This window comes from Oryzias latipes, chromosome 12 (assembly GCF_053564925.1).
Source record: "Oryzias latipes strain Hd-rR chromosome 12, Olatipes_Hd-rR_3.1".
NCBI lineage: Eukaryota > Metazoa > Chordata > Actinopteri > Beloniformes > Adrianichthyidae > Oryzias > Oryzias latipes.
Window position 1 is genome coordinate 25,287,160 of NC_136248.1, and position 19,119 is coordinate 25,306,278.

The following is a 19,119-nucleotide window of genomic DNA, read 5'->3' on the forward strand; positions in this document are numbered from 1 at the left end:
ATTATTATATTTAATCAGTAATTTGTGTTTTGCAGTCATTTTCCATTTAAATGTCCCATTTTTGGGTGTTTTTTCTTTTCAAAATCGCTGAATTTCTGCATTTGCTGTTCAGATACTAAGTGACGTGCGATGAGGCACCAGCCCGCTGAGCCTCACCTTGGATTGCGCAATACCTATGCAGTCAGACGGTACTGCTGTCTCTCTGTGTGTCGGTTCAATCACTTGTACTATATGAGCTGAGTTTACATAATTTAGCAGATGTATATGATGTACAGTGTTTGTTTTTATAAATAACTGTATGTGAGGGACGTGTTTCTTGTGCTGAGCGCTAAACGCCGGCAAAAAAGCTTCTGGGTGAGGCCAGCAGTTCTCATGCCTCATGTTAGGTGGCGCCGGTGAGCCCTGAGATTATGACGCTAAAAAATAATAGAAGAAGAGATAGCAAGCAGCAAGTCATTTTCTTCAGAAGGAGTGGCGTATGGACTTTATTTACAAGTAAAGGTAAGACGATAATAACGTTTGTGCTTTTTCCTATGCTGCAGTTTGTATATGAAAAAAACATGTTGAAATGATATTTTAAACAAAACACGTTAACCGTTGTCAATCAAATGGTGAATAAGTTAGTTAAAATGGCCTGCCATAATGGTTCATATGTTTGTAAATCTGACTGATGACGTCAGTGCCTCACCAGCCATTAACCTCACCGCACGTCACTGATCAGTAGCCTACCATCACCAAGTACCGTCTGAATGAGGAGTGAATGAATGATGGATACGCACTTTGAGTATCTGGAAAAGAGCAGAAAAATCCAATCCATCATTATGATTTTGTTTAGTAAAAAGAGTTATAATTTGTGATTTGGTTTTGGGTTGGAGTTTTTTATGCATCTGGGACAAAAAACGTATTAGAGAGTCACCAATTCTCCAAGTTGTCTTTAAATTCAAGATTGAGGTTTTTTTTTTATTCTTTTTATAATGGCGCAGGAAAAAAAAGTATTTGGTCAATAACAAAAGTTCATCTTGATACTTTCTAATGTAACCCTGGTTGTCAATGGTAGAGGTCAAACATCAATTGTTGGTCTTCAGCAGGATTGTAAAGACTGTAACTGCTATTTTGGTCCATTCTTCCATGCAGCTCATCTCTAGAGCTCTGATGTTTTGGGGATGTTTTTGGACAGCATGGACTTCTGACTTCCTCCACAGATTCTCTATTGGATTGAGGTTCAGAGACCAGCTAGGCAACTCCAGAACCTAAAAATGCTTTTTAGGTCGCCAATCCTTGGTTGCCTGGGCGACGTGTTTGGGATGCGTTTCATTCTCAATGATCTCACTGATGGAAGGAGATTTTTGCCAAAACATGGTTTCATTCATTTCCTTAATACAGATCCATCATCCTGTCCCCTTTGCAGAAAAGAAGCCTCAAAGCACGAGGTTACCCAAAGGTTGCTAACAGTAACCTTTGTTACTGTGATCCCAGCTCTCTTCAGGGTACTGAATAGTTCCCTCTGAGTAGTTCTTGGCTGTTCCCTCGCCACTCTCAAGATCATTTGTACCATTGTTCCCCACTAGGTGAGATCTTGCATGCAGCTCCAGGTGGAGAGAGATTGTCAGTGCTTTAGTCTTCATCCAATGTTCTACTCACTGCTCCCACAGTTTGTCCATTCTCTTTGACGTCCCATCTTTGGTGTATTTTTTCAGATACTTTGTATCAACAACACAGCTAAACACAGCTAAAGAGCTCGACAGGGGAAAGTTTTGCTGGTGCCCAGCTGCAGTCGGGAACCCGCCATGACGTCACCAAGTGGCGCAGGAAGATGGGGGACTGGAAGGATGAGGAAACCGTCACGCGCGCGGACACCTCAAACCGATCAAACCTGCACTGGGGGGACGCCACTGCTCTTTAAAGCGCTCCAACGCGCCGCCATGCTTAAATCTGCGGTTCACCAACCGGGTTTGTGCTGAAAACGCCCCCGGTGGGGGGAAAAAAACCGGAAAAAACAACAACGGGCGATAAATGGATGCGCAAGATGGTGTTTCTAGCCTAATATTTACATGTCAGCGCTGTCAGCGCGTCCGGTGTGTGCGACATTTGAGCCCCTAAGTCGTACATTTATTTTATTTGTGTGTCTCTCTGTGTCCTTTAAGAATGATGAACGCTCGGATAAACAGGAGTCGTAAATGATATCCGTGTTTCTCCTGTCAGGTGTGATGACGGACGCGTCTGATCGGGAAGCATGGGGATCAAGCTCAGCGGAAAGGTATTTTATTGGAATGAAATTGTGTTTTTATTTGAGAAAAGACCAAACTGAAACCGATTTTTCAGGAAGTTAATGTCAAAATAATATATATCTATGCTGGTTGAAACAGACATATTATTAACGCACGAGGAAAAACCTATATATGTTAGTTCAAATCATAATACTTCTATTTTAACAGAATTTCTCATTAAAATAGTCTTTTTCATGTGCTTCACAATAATTTGTTTATTCCCCTAGCAGGATATTTTCACTCTTAACTACAAAGTTTATTTGTACGTTAGAAATGTTTCAATAAAATCTAATTCTGTAGTTTTCTAAAAAAATAAAAAAAATCATACTTTGTAAAATTTTATCACATAGCAATATAAGTGTTACCTCTTTGCTGGCACTATAATAATACTTTTTATTTTATTTTAGAGGCTAACTGCGAGCTTTAAAGAAAACCCCATGGATTTAAATAGCTGAGGTGTTTTTGGAGAAACAGGCCCCTGAATGTACCATTTTTATGAGCTTTAAAATGTTATGACTGAAAATAAATGTATTTTCTAACAAAGTACCCTTATCTTGTCCCTTTAAGTAAGGGAAATGACTTGCACACTATAGCTGCTGTAAAATGAAAGTATTATAACACAAATTACAGGCAATTCTCAATAAAAGCAAGAGATCAAGTGAACTAAAACAGAAACATTTTAGTTTTGACCTTTTCTTACTATTGACTTGACAGGAAACGTACACAAAGAAATAAAGAATAAAAGAAAAATTAAAGCTTCCTTAAGTCGTAAACCGATCTTTGGACCTTTTAGTTAAACATTGACAACCAGGTTTGAGTTTATTATACTATAATAAACAGCATTTATTGTTTGAAAGCTATAGAGCTATAAAGCATTCAACCCATTGTTTTTCTGTTTCTCTTTATTTCTTTACTATAGTATCTTCCGCCATTTCTTGCCGCTTAACTCCTTCTACAATTTTTCAGCTATTTTAATCATTCAACTATTAAAATGTTTAGCTTTTTCCAGCTATGACTTTTGGTCCTTCAAATCCTTGAACTTTTCAAGATATTCAAAGACTTCCAGGATTTTTGCCTCCATTGAAATACACGGGGAATCCTTGGTGAAGAAGCTCGCTGGTTCGATACCCGGCGCTGGCATTTGTCACAGATATATCTTTTTTGATATTGTGCTGTTTTCACTTTATTTATGGTCAACTTTGATCATTTCTTTCTTTCTTTTTTTTTCTTTCCAATTTTTACCCTTTAAGTTCAATTTTCATTCAGCCATAAAGCATTCAACCCTGCATTTTCTTTTTGGAAATGCAGCTCCTTCTAGTTTATGTTGTTATCATTTTCTATTATTTTGTGAAACAATACTTAGTAATTTAGTCTCTTTTTATGTTTTACATCAGCTGATTAAACAAAAATGAAGAGCATTTAGTGAGTAACACGTTTTAGGTGTACCAAAATAAAAAATAATGTCCTGCAATTTTTGCGTTTAGTTGAAATATTTTCCTAAAAATAAAGAAATGTCTTTGGCTTTCCAGGGTCAAAGGAGCCGCAGTTTGGCCATCTTGTTTGCCATCCTCATTCTGATGACGCTCCTGATTCTATACGGCTCCAACAACAGCCCAGACGCCATCTACCCTCCCTTCCATGTGGCAGAAAACCACGCCCTCAAAACAACAGACCTCAAAAAGTGGGCTTGGAAGGATGACTATGTGCCACTTTACGGAAACAAAGTACGTTTCACAACAAGCACGAGCACTGAAGCTTCAGTGTGACCTGAAAGGCTGATATTATTCACCCAGACCAGTTTGCCTTCAGGATCTGCTATGGTTGTAACAGGATATGTTCCTATAAATAGCGGGGAAGGGGTGGTATCCATTATTGCTGCAGCAGGCAGAAAATGTTGGCAGACAAAAATATATGTCAGGATGTCAGATAGATGCAGAACGCGAGAGAGTAACTGTTCTGTAGTCTGATTCAATACTTTATTTTGAAAGGGTCAAGAGCTGTTGTAGTCCGGAAGTGTGAGACTTTGCTTTTCCTGAGCATTCATGGTTATATATAACAAGGAAAGCAGAAGTAAAACTGATTAAACCTTTGGTGTCTTAGTCTATGTCACGTTTTCTTGCTGTGTCGTTGCCATTTTGCCCAAAAAAATGGAGAAAAAATGGAGCGAACAAGCTTGACAGCTGTACAAAGATGTTAGGCTTTAGTAGAGTTTGAATATAACCTGCTATTGAAAAGAACACATTAAAAAACATGTTGAAATTTAACCCGCTATGGGACAAATGACCATACTAGAAGGAAAGTTGGAACAGTGGATTTGCTGCCATTTTTAAAGGCTTTAATTTTGTAGTTAAATGTGGTCCACATCTGAAATCAAAAATGTGAGTAATTCCGCTCCACTACGGTTACAATTTGAAGAGAGTATTTTAAATACAGTTGCATGAAAACAAGGGATTACTCTTTAATACTGTTTGCTGTTTTACTGTCTGACTTTCGACTAAATAAGAAAGTTCAGTGTAAGTGAACACCCGGTGTGAACGCTAACAACCAAAATTTCACATAAGCAAGTATTGAACGCTCAAAATGATGTTTAAATAAAACAAGTGTAGGATTTTCAAAAAGGCAGAACATTCTAGATTAAAAGACATTTTCTCATTTGTTTGTTCTTTTTTTCTAAATCACAAAAAAATATTGTTTCAGCTTTTAATATAGCAGGAGTAGACACCCTTTATGAACACTGCTTCTCAACTTAAGTGAAAAGAAAAAAACATCACCAGAAAATGTTTGAGAAATATTTTTCAGAACTTTTCCTCCCCCATTACTTTATTTTATTTTTTATAAATGTTTGGATCATGAGGCAGTATTTATACTACAATACTAGGTATATTTATTTTCAGTATTGTAAAAAACAAATACAGAAGAACTTGCATTATGGGGAATGTCATCCATGTTTTAAACAGAGGTGGGTCCTTACCAACATTGATTGTAGAGTCATCTACCTGGTAAAGAATATTCATTCATGCTGCATTTCAGGAAGTTTTTAGCTCCAATTTGAATGAAATGAGTGTTACACAATGAAGATTTCAGCATCCTGCATTCGTTTTGACAGTGACTTTCAATTGAATCACACAAACATGTGACCTGTACACCAGACTATACTTTTGTTTTCAAATATCATTTGATTATGAGGTTAAAAGTTTAACCCCTCTTGCATCAAAAATATGTTTTGGTGTTGTTTTGCTGCATTCACTGTCTGTGTACTTTTGCTAACTTGCTCCTAAGTATTCAATGTGTTTTTCCAGACTCACAGCCTTCGCTGTCACAACTGTGCTCTGATAACGAGCTCCAGCCACGTCCTGGGCAGTCAAGCTGGAAATGAGATCGATCAAACGGAGTGCGTCATTCGCATGAATGACGCCCCCACGTTAGGGTACGGCTCTGATGTCGGTAACCGGACCACACTGAGGGTCGTAGCTCACGCCAGCGTGTTTAGGGTGGTCCGAAGGCCAACCGACTTCCTGCAGAACCTGGGCAGCAACTCCACCATCATCTTCTGGGGGCCGCCGAATAAGATCGGGAAGGACGCCAAGGGGACACTCTACAGGCTGATCCAGAGGGTCAGCATGACCTACAGAAACGTGACCTTCTTCAGTATTTCGCCAAACAAGATGCGCAAGTTTGATAATCTGTTTCAAAGAGAAACCGGACGAGACCGGTGAGTTTTAAAGACGCTGCTGCTCATTTCCACCTTTAGAAAGGGTCACATTCATTGCCTCAGCTTGTTTTTCCATTTTTTATTTTAGGCAAAAATCTCACTCATGGCTGAGCACCGGCTGGTTCACAATGGTCATCGCCATTGAAATATGTGACAACATCAAAGTATACGGGATGGTTCCGCCCAATTATTGTGGGTGAGTACAGAGATCCCGTTTTGAACTGCTGCATAACAAGTGACATCGAGACGGCTCAGTCCATCACATCTCAAATCTTCCTGTAGAAAAAACACCACATCCAAGAAGATGCCGTACCACTACTACAAACCAAGAGGGGGTGACGAATGTGTAATGTACATGCAGAACGAGGGCGGCCGACGAGGAAACCACCATCGCTTCATCACTGAGAAGCAGGTGTTTGCACGCTGGGCTAAGCAGTACAACATCACTTTTACGCATCCCAAATGGTGAGAGGAGGAAGATAAAAAACCACCAGGACACTGCTCGGTCAGACAATTGATGCTAAACAAGTGGTGGCTACATTTTCAGAGCCTTCAAAGACTAGGAAACGTAAAAAAGATATATATAAATCACAAGAAGTGACTTTAAGGAGGCAAAAAGGATGTTGGATCTTGCAGAGGAGCCAGTTTTTGGTTTTGCTGCATTGTGGAACCTGTCTGACAAAACAGATTTGTAAATAGAAATACGAAATTTTAAGAATTTTCTACGTATTTATATAATTTTTATTATGTATGAACACATAGTTGGTTTATTATATCAGCAAGTACCTTTAATAAGGATGTTAAGTGGCCTATGAATGGATATGTTTTTTTTTTTGTAACCACTCATTTCAAAGATCCCATCCTTCTACAGTTGCTGCAGCCAAGGCCAGAATACATCAGAGGCATAGGTGTGCATTGGGGAGGCAACCCCTTCCCCGGAAGACAAAAAACACAGCAGCCAACCTTAGAAATGACACACAGCCAGTCATAGATGATCTTTTCCATTTGCTTCCTAATATTTGCCATTGTTTTGACAGTCCCCCAACTTCTTTTCCTCTTAATTCTAATTCCTGTTTTCTGTCCTCTTCTTTTCATTGGCTGCTGAAAAAGGACATTTGCAGCAAGATCCATTATTAATGCAAATTTGGCTAAAAAGAAAAACAATCAAAACGCTTGTTTCCCTTATTTTGATGCCAATGAGTGACGCTGACAGCTTTAGCAGAATAAAACCAGAAAAGGATTGTGGGTAAAATCTGGCAGATGCATTGTAGCTGGGGCTAATATTCGAATGTCCTAACCTTCAATTATAGTCACCTTCAGTTATATAAAACAATATCCTTCAATGTTTCTTTTCAATCTGATGCTAAATTAAGCGGATACCAGGATTTTGTTGTGATTTAGGGACATACAGCGGGAAGGGGTCAAAAACAAAAAGCTGCTTCTAGGTGCCATAACCTACACTTCACTTAAACCTCACGTCCATCAGTGTCCGGAACGCAAAACGGCACAAGTTGGAAGCAAAAGTGGATTTTGTTTGATACCGTGTTGCCTTTTATATTTACGTTTCCCACATGCAAACAGTTTACTGCTGTGACTTTATTGATGCTGAATAGGTAGAAGCTCTAACACTGTAGGACTCCATTATCACCATCAAATACCTTTATTTCTGTGGATATAGAAAAGCTGAGAATAGCAACAGATGAACACTTTCATAGTTGTGAAGCATAATGACCCTTCTGTCATGATATCCAGGTAGAGGCTAAAAACACAAATGTAGCTGTTATTTAATAATAAAGGATTTGCATGGCTGTTGAATTAAACAGCCTGTTATTTGCTACACAATTACTTCCCATTGCCTCTACACAAATTCAGAGGTCTACTTTGTACTATCAGATGCATGCAACTGGAATGAGACTGCATCATGAAGACAATCAGCTTTTACTGTTATCAGTTTGGAAAAAGCAGCAGAGACTCCTCCACTAAATCAGAAAGGTGAAACTTTAAATTCAGTAGCTCGGCGTTAAGTTTGTTCTCTTTGTGCTGCTTTTAAGATTCCTGTCTGAACTTATGATTCTTTAAAAACACAGAGTGAGTTTAAAGCATGTGGGTTTGTATTTAATAAACATACATTTTGTGCAGATATTTAGAAACAAAGGGAATGTTAATCAACGGCACTGAATCACTTATTAACCGAGTGCTTTAAAAACAAAACAATGTTCCAAAGTGCATATATGGATAATAAAGAACTCCCATGAAACTCCTGAGAGGAATGATTCTGTTTATTTACAGCTATTTCTTTTACCATTGATGGGAAAATATTTCAGAAAGCAGCTGCAATCTTCGGCTGCAACGCTGCCATAGAAATCAAGATGGCCTCCTGTTGGCGACAGAAAAACAGTTTTGAAGCACAGCTGGATTTCACAGAAAACGTCTTTCAGTCACACTCCAGTCATCTTTGATCTATTGTTCCAGGTGGTCATTTGATTATGGTTATGCCGTTTTCGCCAAATTTCCAAAAACTTTCTGTTGTTTTTAGGCCAAAGTTTTTACAGAGCGGCAGTAGTTCATTCAAACCTTACTTGAGCAACACCGCCCCCTTTTGCCCTCGCCATGACAGAGCTCAGAGCAGGGAGCTTGAGGCCTGCCAGGTGTATTTTCTACGTAAGATGTAAGCAGTGTCTACTCCTGTTACACAATATTTGAATAAAGAAATACTCACAAACGCAATTTTAAGTTTAATTTTCTTGAAACATTTCCTCAGAATTAAGTTAAACGGACGCGTTAAAAACACCAGAAACAGGAATTTCCATCAGAGCAGGTCTTTGAATTAAGTTTGTCCTCACCTCAGTTCTGATAGTCCTGCTGCCCTGACCGGGACACGTGTTGAGATAAAGGTCAAATAAGAGACTGGGGTCTGTCACATTCAGGTTCTGGTCGGCATCCACGCTCGCTTCCAAACCATGAAGACCTCCAAAGACCACCAAGAGATGCCTGGAGGAGCACAGCAGTTCCTGGAGTCCAAACTGAAACTGAGCAGGGTCATCATCACGGTTAGGGACTTACTTGAATGGTGACAGTGTGGTTTGTTCCAAGGTGTTGCCTTTCTCCGAGGTTCCAACTGTCAGATCGTATCCTCCTTTATGTGGGCCCTCAGTGAAAACTGCACCTGCGGTTTCAGAGGCAAGCAGGGTGAGGGTTCTGACTCAGAAAAGGACCCGATTGGGACGCATTAAGACAACGGCGAACCCACTGAGGCAAGAAGCGAGCCGGACCGTGTAACCCCAGTAGAGAGCAGCTTCTGTTCTAGGCACGTGTGGAGGCACAACAACTCCTTTGTAAAGTTTACTGTCTGCAAAGAGAGAAAGTTTCATCAATGACTTAAGCAGGGAATGCTGTATATGTGCTATGCATTAGTAAAACATGGAGAGAACTACCTTGATTTTGCATCTTATTGAGCTTCACTGTGACTCGTAACCCCGACTGCAGTTGCTTATCAATGCGAACCTCCTAGAAAGGCAAACAGTTGGCATGATATTACTAATGAGCAGATAAAGATGGAGTTCTCTGTAGAGTCAGGCTCACTTTTCTCATCCCACAATTGACTAATGAGCCTTTTCCTTGTTTCGGCGGTCTGTTGAGGACGACTCCTTCCCGATAGTCCGACTCCTCGTCCATCCTCATGTGGTGAGGACTGTCCAGAGGATTTAGCAAACCTAAAAACAAAAACCTCCTTTCCTTTAAGGTTTTCTTTGAAGTCATCTGCTTTCTCAACAAGAACAACGATACTCAGAACATATTTAATTTCACACACGAGAAAATGAAAGTACCTGCATATTGTAAATCTTTATGCACTGGGAAAAAACATTTGCGAAGATACCTGAGGAAAGGAAGTGAAGCTGGGATTTCAATGAGAACATAAAAAAAAGCACAGATGACACCCCTGAATATTTCTGCACTTACTGTGGACATTCAACATACTGAAGAATTCGTGCAAGCTGAATACAAGCTTGGCCTTTTTTCCCAACACCTTTAAAATCTCCTTCAACGCTCCTGTGTGACAGGAAAAACAAAAGCTTTTTAGCTTCCCATATGATTCGGATGTTCAAATTCTGCAAAGACTTACTTCACATCTTCGCCTTGCTCATCAAAAACAATTATTTCATCCACACAAAACACCGCGCAGGCTCTGGCGATCTGTCCCGCCAAGTACGTACGGAGTTCTGGGGACTGAGCGTTGTCAAGGACAGACCCTGGTAGCGCCACACTAACTGTGTAAGCCCGACCTGCAGAAAATACATTCCCCCACTTTTAGATCCCAAAGAGACCTGGAGAACTCAGTACAATGCTGATGCTGAAGTTATTACCTTTGTCACTTTGGCTTTCTTCCTGTTTGCTGTCCTCTTCAACCTCTTGTTGTCGCTCCTTTTCCAATGTTTTAATAAGTTTGGCCATTTTCCGCTCCTTTTTACTCTCCTTGACTGCAATTCAAAGATGAGATGTATTAAGAAACATGATGTGTATAAAGTATGTATTCTGTCATCAGCCTGCATGTCAAATCATTCATTCATTCATACTCGGTTAAACCTTTTCTTTAATTAAATTGAAATGACAGATTTTGAACTTCACTTAGATAAAAATAAACATTATTTGGGAAATAATTCTTTATAAAGCCTCCAGCAAACAAACTTTGCTATATTGTGCACACAAACACACAAAAAAACGTGCAAAAAAGACAAACCAGGGTCTGATCAATCAAGCATTTAAAAAGTTGGATATATGATGGATAAAGACCAATGTAAGGTAGTTAAATTGATAGTTTTCACATAAGTGAAGTTTTAATTTATTCTTTTTAATTTATTCTGGGTTGATAAGTTTTCTCCATCATCTCAGTGCAAAAACATTCTAAACATAAAGAACAGCTTGCTTTTTAAAAGTTTTATTTTTTACTGTTTCTCCATTTAATTATATTGAAAAAAAAAAAACTAAAGTACACCAAATTTTAAAAATAAAAGAACACATGCTTTTCTTGTCTTGCCAAGATACAACAATGTTATCAAAGTAGCTTTGGTCCTACAATGCATTAACTGCATTCATTGTTTTTAATAATTACATTTTACATTCGGTGCAACTAATTGCTTTAATTTGTTTAACAAACAGAAAATACATTTTTTAATAAATCGCAGCTAATGGTTAGCTTGACTTTTGTATTAGCAGAATAAAGCAGATTACACTCACGTTCATTTTTCCTTTTCCTCCAGCAAATTCTATCTTCAGACTGTAAGAAATGAAACGATCATTACCGCAGCTCACAGTCTGACACTTATGAAAACACATGTGTAATTGTACCTGAAAAGCCCCAGGTTTGGGATTTTTTGCTGTTCCGTTTAGCGACATGATGTTCTCGAGCGCGTGTGACTTTTTACTTCCGGGTTGACCTTTCGCATTTTAAGATTTATTTAAAGATACATTACACTTTTGAAACAGAATAAGCTACATATTTGACGGCAATAAAACCAAACAGTATAAAGTGTGGGAAGAAGATTATGTGTTCTTATCTCATTTTAAAATGTTTATATTTATTTGAACTATGCATAGTACTTAGTTTATTTGTAGATATTTTTTCCCCACCTAAACCTTTATTTAAAAATTAAAATTCCACAGTTTCCACAGCAAATTTTAATCAATGTCCTCTTTTGTTTGTGGAATGATTTTTTTTTTTGTCATTTAAAAAGTATATTAAATTATAATATATCTTTGAAAGATAAAATGTTCATGTTTTTGTTGTTTAAAATCACACTGCCACAAGGATCCATAATGGGACCACTCCTCTTCATAATTTATATAAATGATTTTGTTAACTGTTCCGGCGCCATCCACAAAATACTTTTTGCAGACGATACTAGTTTATTTCTGGCACATAGAAATATGGACCTATTAGAAAAATTCTTAAATGAACAACTGGTAAAAGTAGATACTTGGTTCAAATGCAATAAATTGTCATTAAACACTAGCAAAACTTTTTTTTATCATATTCCACACATCCAGACACAAATCCACCTACAGGAAATTAAACATAAATATAGATGGGCGATCTCTACAAAAGGTGGACTCAATAAAATTTCTTGGAATCCATATAGATCAATTTATAAATTTTAAAAAACACATAGATGAACTAGTTTTAAAAATTATCCAAATTTGTTGGTTTATTCTATAAGATTCGGCACATGCTCCCATCAGATGCATTGCTAACATTGTACAGATCCCTGTTTGAGCCTCACCCGAATTACTGTAACTTCATGTGGAATAACACATATTCTACCTACACGGCAAAACTCCAGATTACACAAAAAAAGCAATAAGAGCAATAACCTGGTCCACGCCAAATTCTCCAACAGATCCACTCTTTCACAGATACAGCCTCCTTAAGTTACCGGAACTCAACACGGATCATAATGCAAGCACAATGTACAGTGTTGTTAATAAATTAAATAGTCGTTTGTGTGACCTTATACCACTTTTTTCGCCCTCTTATCACCATGACACCAGGGGAAAGCATATGCTAAAAGGCAAAAACAGAAAGTTACAATGTACAAGCTTCTCTGTCTGTACTAGAGGTCCACAAACTTGGAATACTTTAGACAATGACGTTAAACAGTCTGCTACAATATATATGTTTAAAAGGAAACTGAAATTGCTATTATTGTCAACATACTGTACAAATGCTGCTCCGACCGAAACCACCTATTAATGTGTTTGTGATTTCTCTCTGTTTGTTGACACTTATATGGCCACAAGCCAGAGTTTATGTTGTTCAAATTCATTGTTCCATTTTCCAACGCTTTCCACTATATTACCATCATTTTTCATACCATTATTGCATTTTATTTATGTAATTATTTTCTTTTCTTTTTCTTTTCTTCCGCCACTCATCTTCTGTACTTTTATGCTTGTTTAATATGCTGGACCCCTAATAATAAGCAGCTGCTTCGAGGATGTCCATTTTTTCCACATTCTGTATTGTGAGGGGATTTGTTTGCTTTTGACACATTGTGGAAAAATAAACTAAACTAAACTAAACTAAACACTCAAGGTCAAATTAAGCGATTTTTATTAAAACATCTTGCTTTTCCCTTACCTTACTCAGTCATTGTACATTTAAACAAAATCAGTCTTTAATGTGGAAACACTGGTCTGGTTGGTGAGATGAGCTTGTTCCTTTTATCAGATTTGTGTTTTTTTGACAGTTTGTCTTGTATTTTTGTTTGTAATGGCCTATTGTCTTTGAATAAAGTTGCTGATAGTGACGGTGGTGAACACACAAAGCATATAAACTTAAAAATACAGCGGAATCATTTCAAAAGCTTCATTAAGAGTTTATTTCAATCGAATTTGAGAGCAGGTAAAATGAAGAATTTCTAAAACAAAACTGCACGTATATGATGTACATATGGCTTTTATAGATGCTTAATTACGGTAAGTGGATGGAAGTTGTATAGGTTTGTTGGGACAGAGTGGAAACAAAAAAGTATTTATTATGTTTTCCTGAGACAGCTGATCACGCCACCTGAAAAGAGCTGGTGGGAGGAGGTTGGACGGGTAATTTTATTCTCTTTGACTCCATTTCTTTAAGATATCCTCTGCTGCTTTTAGTGTAGAGTCCTCCTGTTGGCATATAAAACAATGTTTGCATGACAAGTTTGCACCAAAGTGAAAAAGCGAGTTGAAATTGCAGACATTTACCTTTACAAAACAGAAACGGATATATTTGTCAAATTCCTTCCCATGCTCCGGACTGTAAAAAGCAGAGACGGGGATTGTCGCCAGGCCCTGCGGTAAATAATGTTTCGTTACACTCTTAAATTACACTTAAACAATTAATAACTTTAAAATGATATAAGTAGTCTTTACCTTTTCTTTAATTAACCATTTGACAAATCTAAAGTCGCGTGATTCATCCTTATTACTCTCATCATTCAGATCCACTTCTGTTTCAAATACAAAAACCCCGGTTATTTACAGCTGGATGTTGGCTAAACCATTCGGTTAAGGGGCTTACTTGTTACTTACTGACAGAGGAAATATCTGCAATCATAAAATATCCTCCCTCTGGCATGATTGGGTTCAGACCGACGCTCTGCAGACACGTGGCCAGCTTCTGTCTCTTGTTGTGCAGCATGGCAGGCAGCTGCTGGAAGTAGCTGTCTGGAGCACCAAATACCTCGTACTCTCTCTCAAACCCACGAGCCACGGCTTCCTGGGGAAAAGGAATGATGACAGAGGACTCTGGGATATTTGTAGAGAAGAAAGTAGAATTCTGACAGGACAAAAGCAGGTTGTTGTTTTTTTAATTACATACAGAAAATACTGCAGTTCAGTTTAAATTAAAAAAGTCGAATTCACTTTTGTTTTTTTACCCCCTGACATATTTTACATTATAAATCAAATGTTATACAAACTTGACCAGAATATTTGTTTAAAAAAATCCCTAATCTGTAACTCTGCAAATCTCTCTATCCATCTATCGATCGATCGATCGATCGATCGATCGATCGATAGATGGATAGAAAGATAAATCTAAAAAACAAACTTTGCAGAGTTCCAAATTCAAATTAAAACACAGGTCTAGGAGTAAATGCATGCAAAGAAGTCGGTTTTACTGATTCATTATAAAAACTCATGGATTTACCTGAGCCGCTGTTGCACAGTGGTAAATAGAGTTTTGATGAATAATTTTTAAGTGTTTGATGACATCTCTCGAGCCGATGGCCCAGCCGACCTAAACAGAAAAATGAAGAACGTAAAAGAATGTAATAACATGAAACAACGCAGATTAAACATTATATATGTCATTCTCTGAGCCTCACCTTCCAGCCAGTAGCACTGAAGCTCTTTCCAGCACTCCCAATAGTGATGGTTCGCTCCCACATGCCAGGAAGGCTAGCTGTCACAAACAAAATCCCCCATCAGAAAAGATTCTCAAATGTTTTTTGTAGGACATCTGCTGATTTTGTAAACATTTTTACCGATTTTTACATGCTTGGCACCATCATAGGTGAGCCACTCGTACACTTCGTCGCTGAAACACACCAGGTCGTGCTTGATGCAAAGATCTGCGATCATCTGTAGTTCCTCGAGCTTATAAACCTGCACATATTTGGTCAAAAAATCCATTTTTAAAGAATAAAACAGCACAAAAGGTACATTATGAATGTATCAGTGCAACACTGACATCACTTAAACTAAGCTTCTACTTCACTTTTTATTTTATTTTATACACATGGGGCCTGTTCCAGAAAGCAGGGTATGCGAGTTACCTCTGTAAGTTGGGTAAGGAACAATTAACCTCAGCTTTCGGTTCCAAAAGCGGAGGTATGTTTCAGGGTCGGTTAAGTTGCCATAGCAACTTGTGCTCAGAACGTAACCTGGTCTGGAGCAGGTTTAGTTGAAGATTAGTTGGTTTCAGAGAGGTGACGGAGCATGGTTAGACAAAGGAAAGTTCAAGAAATACAATAAATTAAGTTGGAAAAACATTAAATTGAGGTGGAGTAATATGACATTCAGTTATATAAATATGTCAATTTGAGTTGTAGAAACAATAATTGAGTTGGATAAATCCCGAAAGTTTTTTGCATCACAATGAACTGGAAATAAGGTTAGAAACTCATGGCTGTACTCTGTCCGTTATTCTTTGCCAAGCAGAAACTCTTTCTTTTGCAGATGCAGCCGTATTACTTTTTTTAGTTATGATGGGGGTATACTCTTTATACACAGTCATTAAAACCTCTGACTCTGTCTCACTGAAGTATGAAGCTCTCTTTTATCTCCACGCCTTGTTGTACTCGCCGTGAACGCGCATTAACTCAGGGATACTGAGAGGAGGTTAATTAACCAAACTCAAAACCGGTGTTTTGGAACCGACAAACCCAGAGTGAGCAAGTTTAGGGTTAGTTAACCGAGAGTTCAGGGTTAAGGTCAAGGTAAGTTAACCTTGCTTTTTGGAATACCCCTATGATTCCACACAAGACTTACTTTTCCTAAAGGGTTGTTTGGGGTGTTGATGACGATGGCTTTTGTTCGTGGAGTGACTTTACTGGCCAGCTCCTCGGGGGATAAAACCCAATCTCCACTCGACAAGACGGCACGGCCCTCTCTCTAAAAATGACCAGTAGAAAGGTGCTTCACTGGTTTAGAAATGTATACTAAGCAAAGCAAGTATTAGGTTGAAAACAAAAGTAAAGTTGTCAAACTTACAGGTCTTAGAGGTATGTACACTGGTTTCCCTCCAGCCATCACCACCATCGGCTGGTAGCAGTCAAAGAACGGTTCAACAATTATGACCTAAAAGATCAGAACATTTCAATTATTTTGAGTTTTTATTCAAATTAGTTTGCTTTGTAATTTTTCATTCTAATCTGACTAGATAGTAGATATCTATACCTCATCTTCCTCATCAATCAGAGCCTGAAAAGCACAGAAAAGGGCCTGATAAGCTCCGACTGTCACCAAAATGTCCTCCAGAGGATCGATCTCATGTCCCACAATCCTGCTGAAAAATTTGGCCAGGATCTTTACAAGGGGAGGGTGTCCCTGGACAAAGAAAAAGATAGCGACCAGACACAGATAAAAAACCATGCTGATGGGGAGGCAGACACACCCCCTGGGGATTGTTTTACTCACAAAAGCCCGAGTGTACTGGTGCATGGCAGGTCCTCCTTTCAAAGCATCACAGAAAGCCTCTCGGATGAACTCAGGGGGAGAAAAGTCAGGGAACCCCTGACCGAGGTTCACAGCTTTGTAGTCTGCAGCAAGCTGGGTAAATTCAACCCTGTGGGTGGAAAAGTGATCCAAGTGATGCAAGCAACAATCTTTGTTGACGAGAGGCAAAAACGTATTACTGACAGTGATAAAATACTGGTTGGTCAGACAAAAGAATCAGAAAAAAAATGTAAAAATAAGTTTTCAATCTGAACATCACAGCAGAGTCTTTGTGGTTAGTTGCACGTTTTTGACTCAATGTCAAACATTTGAGCCAAATTTTAACTGAAGAAATTCAAATTATGTGTGAGCAAAAATCAGAGTGAGAAAAAAAGAGGAGATTTTGAAATGTAAGTATGATCAAGCTACAGAAGTGGAGACGATTTGAGCTGTGAAGACCTGGCTTGAATTTTCTTATTTTTCAGGAACTGTAAACTAAAGTTAACTTCAATCAAAGAATAGTTCTTGTCCATCCATCTGCAGAACCTACTTAACCCCTTTTGGGGGTCACAGGGTTGCTGAAGTCCATTTAACTACTATTGGGTGAAGGCGAGGTACACCCTGAATAGGTTGCAGGACCACACACTCACATGCACACCTAGGGGCAATTTCGACACCCAAATTAAACCATGGACCATGATTTTGAACTGTAAGAAGAAGCCGGTTTGCCTGGAGGAAAAGCTCAAATGCACAAGGAGAAAATGCAAACTCAACAAAGAATGGACCCAAATGGGATTTGAACTAGGACCCAATCAATTTTAATAATAATAATGGTAAAAATAATAATAATAATAATAACAACAAGAACAACACATGAATTGGGTGTTTTGTTAATTTTAGAAGTGTGATAGTATAAATTCCTCTCTGAGGGTAAAAGTTTAAGTTCACTATGATCTCCTTAAAATGTTCTTGGGGGGACTTTGATCTCAGTTCCTCCTCTGTGCTCCACCAATCAACGACTTCCTTCCTTAAAACTGGCAATTCATGAAAGAAACTTGGTTTCCAAAATTTAGAAATAATGTCTTTTTTTTCTTCTTTTTTTGCGGATTCCGCCATTGAATTGAATTGTCATTTTTCTTTTCTGTGATAGCACGACTGTTTACTGCCAAAAGCTTGTTTAAACAATATAGTAACAAAACGCGTCTTATGACCCAATGAATGCTTTAAAAGAAATCACTCACCAGACATTTTTATCAACCCCTTCAGTCCTGCTGGCATGAACTTTTCTGGACATGATGATTGTCTAAAATAGAAAACGTATTAATCTCAGCTGAGCCACTCTCGTTACTAAATAACAGCTTCAGTTGAATCGGGGGTGTACTTACTTTTTGGTGATTTTTAAATAAACTTTGACGAATTACTGTCAAATTCGCGGACAGATTCCTGATTATTCCCATCAAGCGATAACTGTTTCTGCCATTGACTCGTAATAAATAAATAACCCCCTGCAACCTCTCAATGTTTTGATTCCACTTCCGGTGTGGGCGGAACCAGACGATACCAACAGCGTCAACGCAGGGGGTTTGGGTCAATCAAAACGCATTTTGTTTCAAACTCAATCTCATTTAAACTTATACACAGATTTTACCAAGTAAAAAATTACTTAACTGAATTTAAAGCTGACATAAACACCAGCTGTACTTTCTGCCAGAAACGTGCTCTCATTTATTCTGGTCTTATGAATTCAAATACACATTTTGGAGAAATATCCACCTATGATCTCAGCGATTCTATTTTTTGCAAATTTACAACTCTATTATAAAAACGTTATATTTGGTTTTCATATTTTTGAACTCACAGATCGTGAAGCTTTCTTTTTTATTAACTTGTTGTTATTAATGGATAAATTTCTATTCAAAAAAATAAATTTTCTAATGAAAAACCTGATTTCTTCGTGTTCAAACTGGAAATGCAGTAATATATAAATTTAATTTCAGCTTCAAAAAATACAAAGGTTCAAAAAACGATTAACATCTGTAAATCTTTTGGACATAACTTTACTCTCGCATTTCCATTTGTCTACGTTTATTTATTTTTTATTTATTTTTAGTTTGTTCTTTTTTTCCTTCTGTGAATGATCTTAATTAAGATTTTCTCAAGGTTATAACAAGTTTATTCTGTATTCAGAACTTTATTGTACATTATATTTGCATAAATAATGCATTTGTGTTTTTTGTATCCTGCAATTGTTCAATAAAATAAATAAATAAAAATTGTTTTAAACATATGCGCTTCACTAATAATATCATTGCAGTATAGCAGATGACGACAAATCGAAAACTGGCCCGATAAAATAATTCCACTTTAAAATATATATTTATAAGGTTCACTGGAGCAGCGCTTATAAAGTGTTATTAAATTTAACAACGTATTTAATGACGTAAT

General features: G+C 37.9%; 2 protein-coding genes across 5 annotated transcripts; one reads left to right on the forward strand and one right to left on the reverse strand.

The window, feature by feature from the left end:
* Positions 1-329: 329 nt before the first annotated feature.
* st6galnac6 (ST6 (alpha-N-acetyl-neuraminyl-2,3-beta-galactosyl-1,3)-N-acetylgalactosaminide alpha-2,6-sialyltransferase 6) lies at positions 330-8,240 on the forward strand. 4 transcript variants are annotated; one of them, XM_078955463.1, is made up of 6 exons: positions 330-501; positions 2,203-2,257; positions 3,797-3,991; positions 5,567-5,979; positions 6,068-6,175; positions 6,262-8,240. In XM_078955463.1, the coding sequence occupies exons 2-6, from the start codon at positions 2,234-2,236 to the stop codon at positions 6,446-6,448; spliced, it is 927 nt and encodes a 308-aa protein (XP_078811589.1). In that variant the 5' UTR covers positions 330-501; positions 2,203-2,233; the 3' UTR covers positions 6,449-8,240. The 4 variants fall into 4 exon arrangements, with proteins under 4 accessions (XP_078811589.1, XP_011479685.1, XP_078811588.1 ...); XM_011481383.4 differs by lacking the exon at positions 330-501 and adding an exon at positions 1,777-2,075; XM_078955462.1 differs by lacking the exon at positions 330-501 and adding an exon at positions 1,914-2,053 and having other exon boundaries at positions 2,145-2,257.
* On the reverse strand, positions 8,241-18,219 carry LOC101164171 (kynurenine--oxoglutarate transaminase 1). The gene is made up of 25 exons (XM_011481540.4): positions 18,060-18,219; positions 17,916-17,977; positions 16,657-16,804; positions 16,417-16,566; positions 16,231-16,317; positions 16,009-16,131; positions 15,003-15,123; positions 14,844-14,920; positions 14,666-14,755; positions 14,047-14,233; positions 13,888-13,964; positions 13,720-13,806; positions 13,585-13,641; positions 11,326-11,424; positions 11,215-11,254; positions 10,344-10,457; positions 10,103-10,262; positions 9,940-10,029; positions 9,807-9,856; positions 9,562-9,692; positions 9,414-9,486; positions 9,230-9,328; positions 9,043-9,145; positions 8,823-8,970; positions 8,241-8,356 (listed from the first exon to the last, which is right to left on the reverse strand). The coding sequence occupies exons 1-25, from the start codon at positions 18,129-18,131 to the stop codon at positions 8,300-8,302; spliced, it is 2,502 nt and encodes an 833-aa protein (XP_011479842.2). The 5' UTR covers positions 18,132-18,219; the 3' UTR covers positions 8,241-8,299.
* Between the last annotated feature and the right edge of the window lie 900 nt (positions 18,220-19,119).

What these genes read in the sequence shown, in the direction of transcription:
- st6galnac6 (XM_078955463.1), top strand. Translation starts at nt 2,234, where the DNA reads ATGGGGATCAAGCTCAGCGGAAAG. An exon ending in TGCCACTTTACGGAAACAAA is followed by an intron (nt 3,992 to 5,566) that starts GTACGTTTCACA and finishes GTGTTTTTCCAG; the next exon opens with ACTCACAGCCTTCGCTGTCA. An exon ending in GTTCCGCCCAATTATTGTGG is followed by an intron (nt 6,176 to 6,261) that starts GTGAGTACAGAG and finishes ATCTTCCTGTAG; the next exon opens with AAAAAACACCACATCCAAGA.
- LOC101164171 (XM_011481540.4), bottom strand. Translation starts at nt 18,131, where the DNA reads ATGGGAATAATCAGGAATCTGTCCGCGAATTTGACAGTAATTCGTCAA. An exon ending in TCCGTTTCTGTTTTGTAAAG is followed by an intron (nt 13,642 to 13,719) that starts GTAAATGTCTGC and finishes ATATGCCAACAG; the next exon opens with GAGGACTCTACACTAAAAGC. An exon ending in GAGCAAGGCGAAGATGTGAA is followed by an intron (nt 10,030 to 10,102) that starts GTAAGTCTTTGC and finishes CCTGTCACACAG; the next exon opens with GAGCGTTGAAGGAGATTTTA.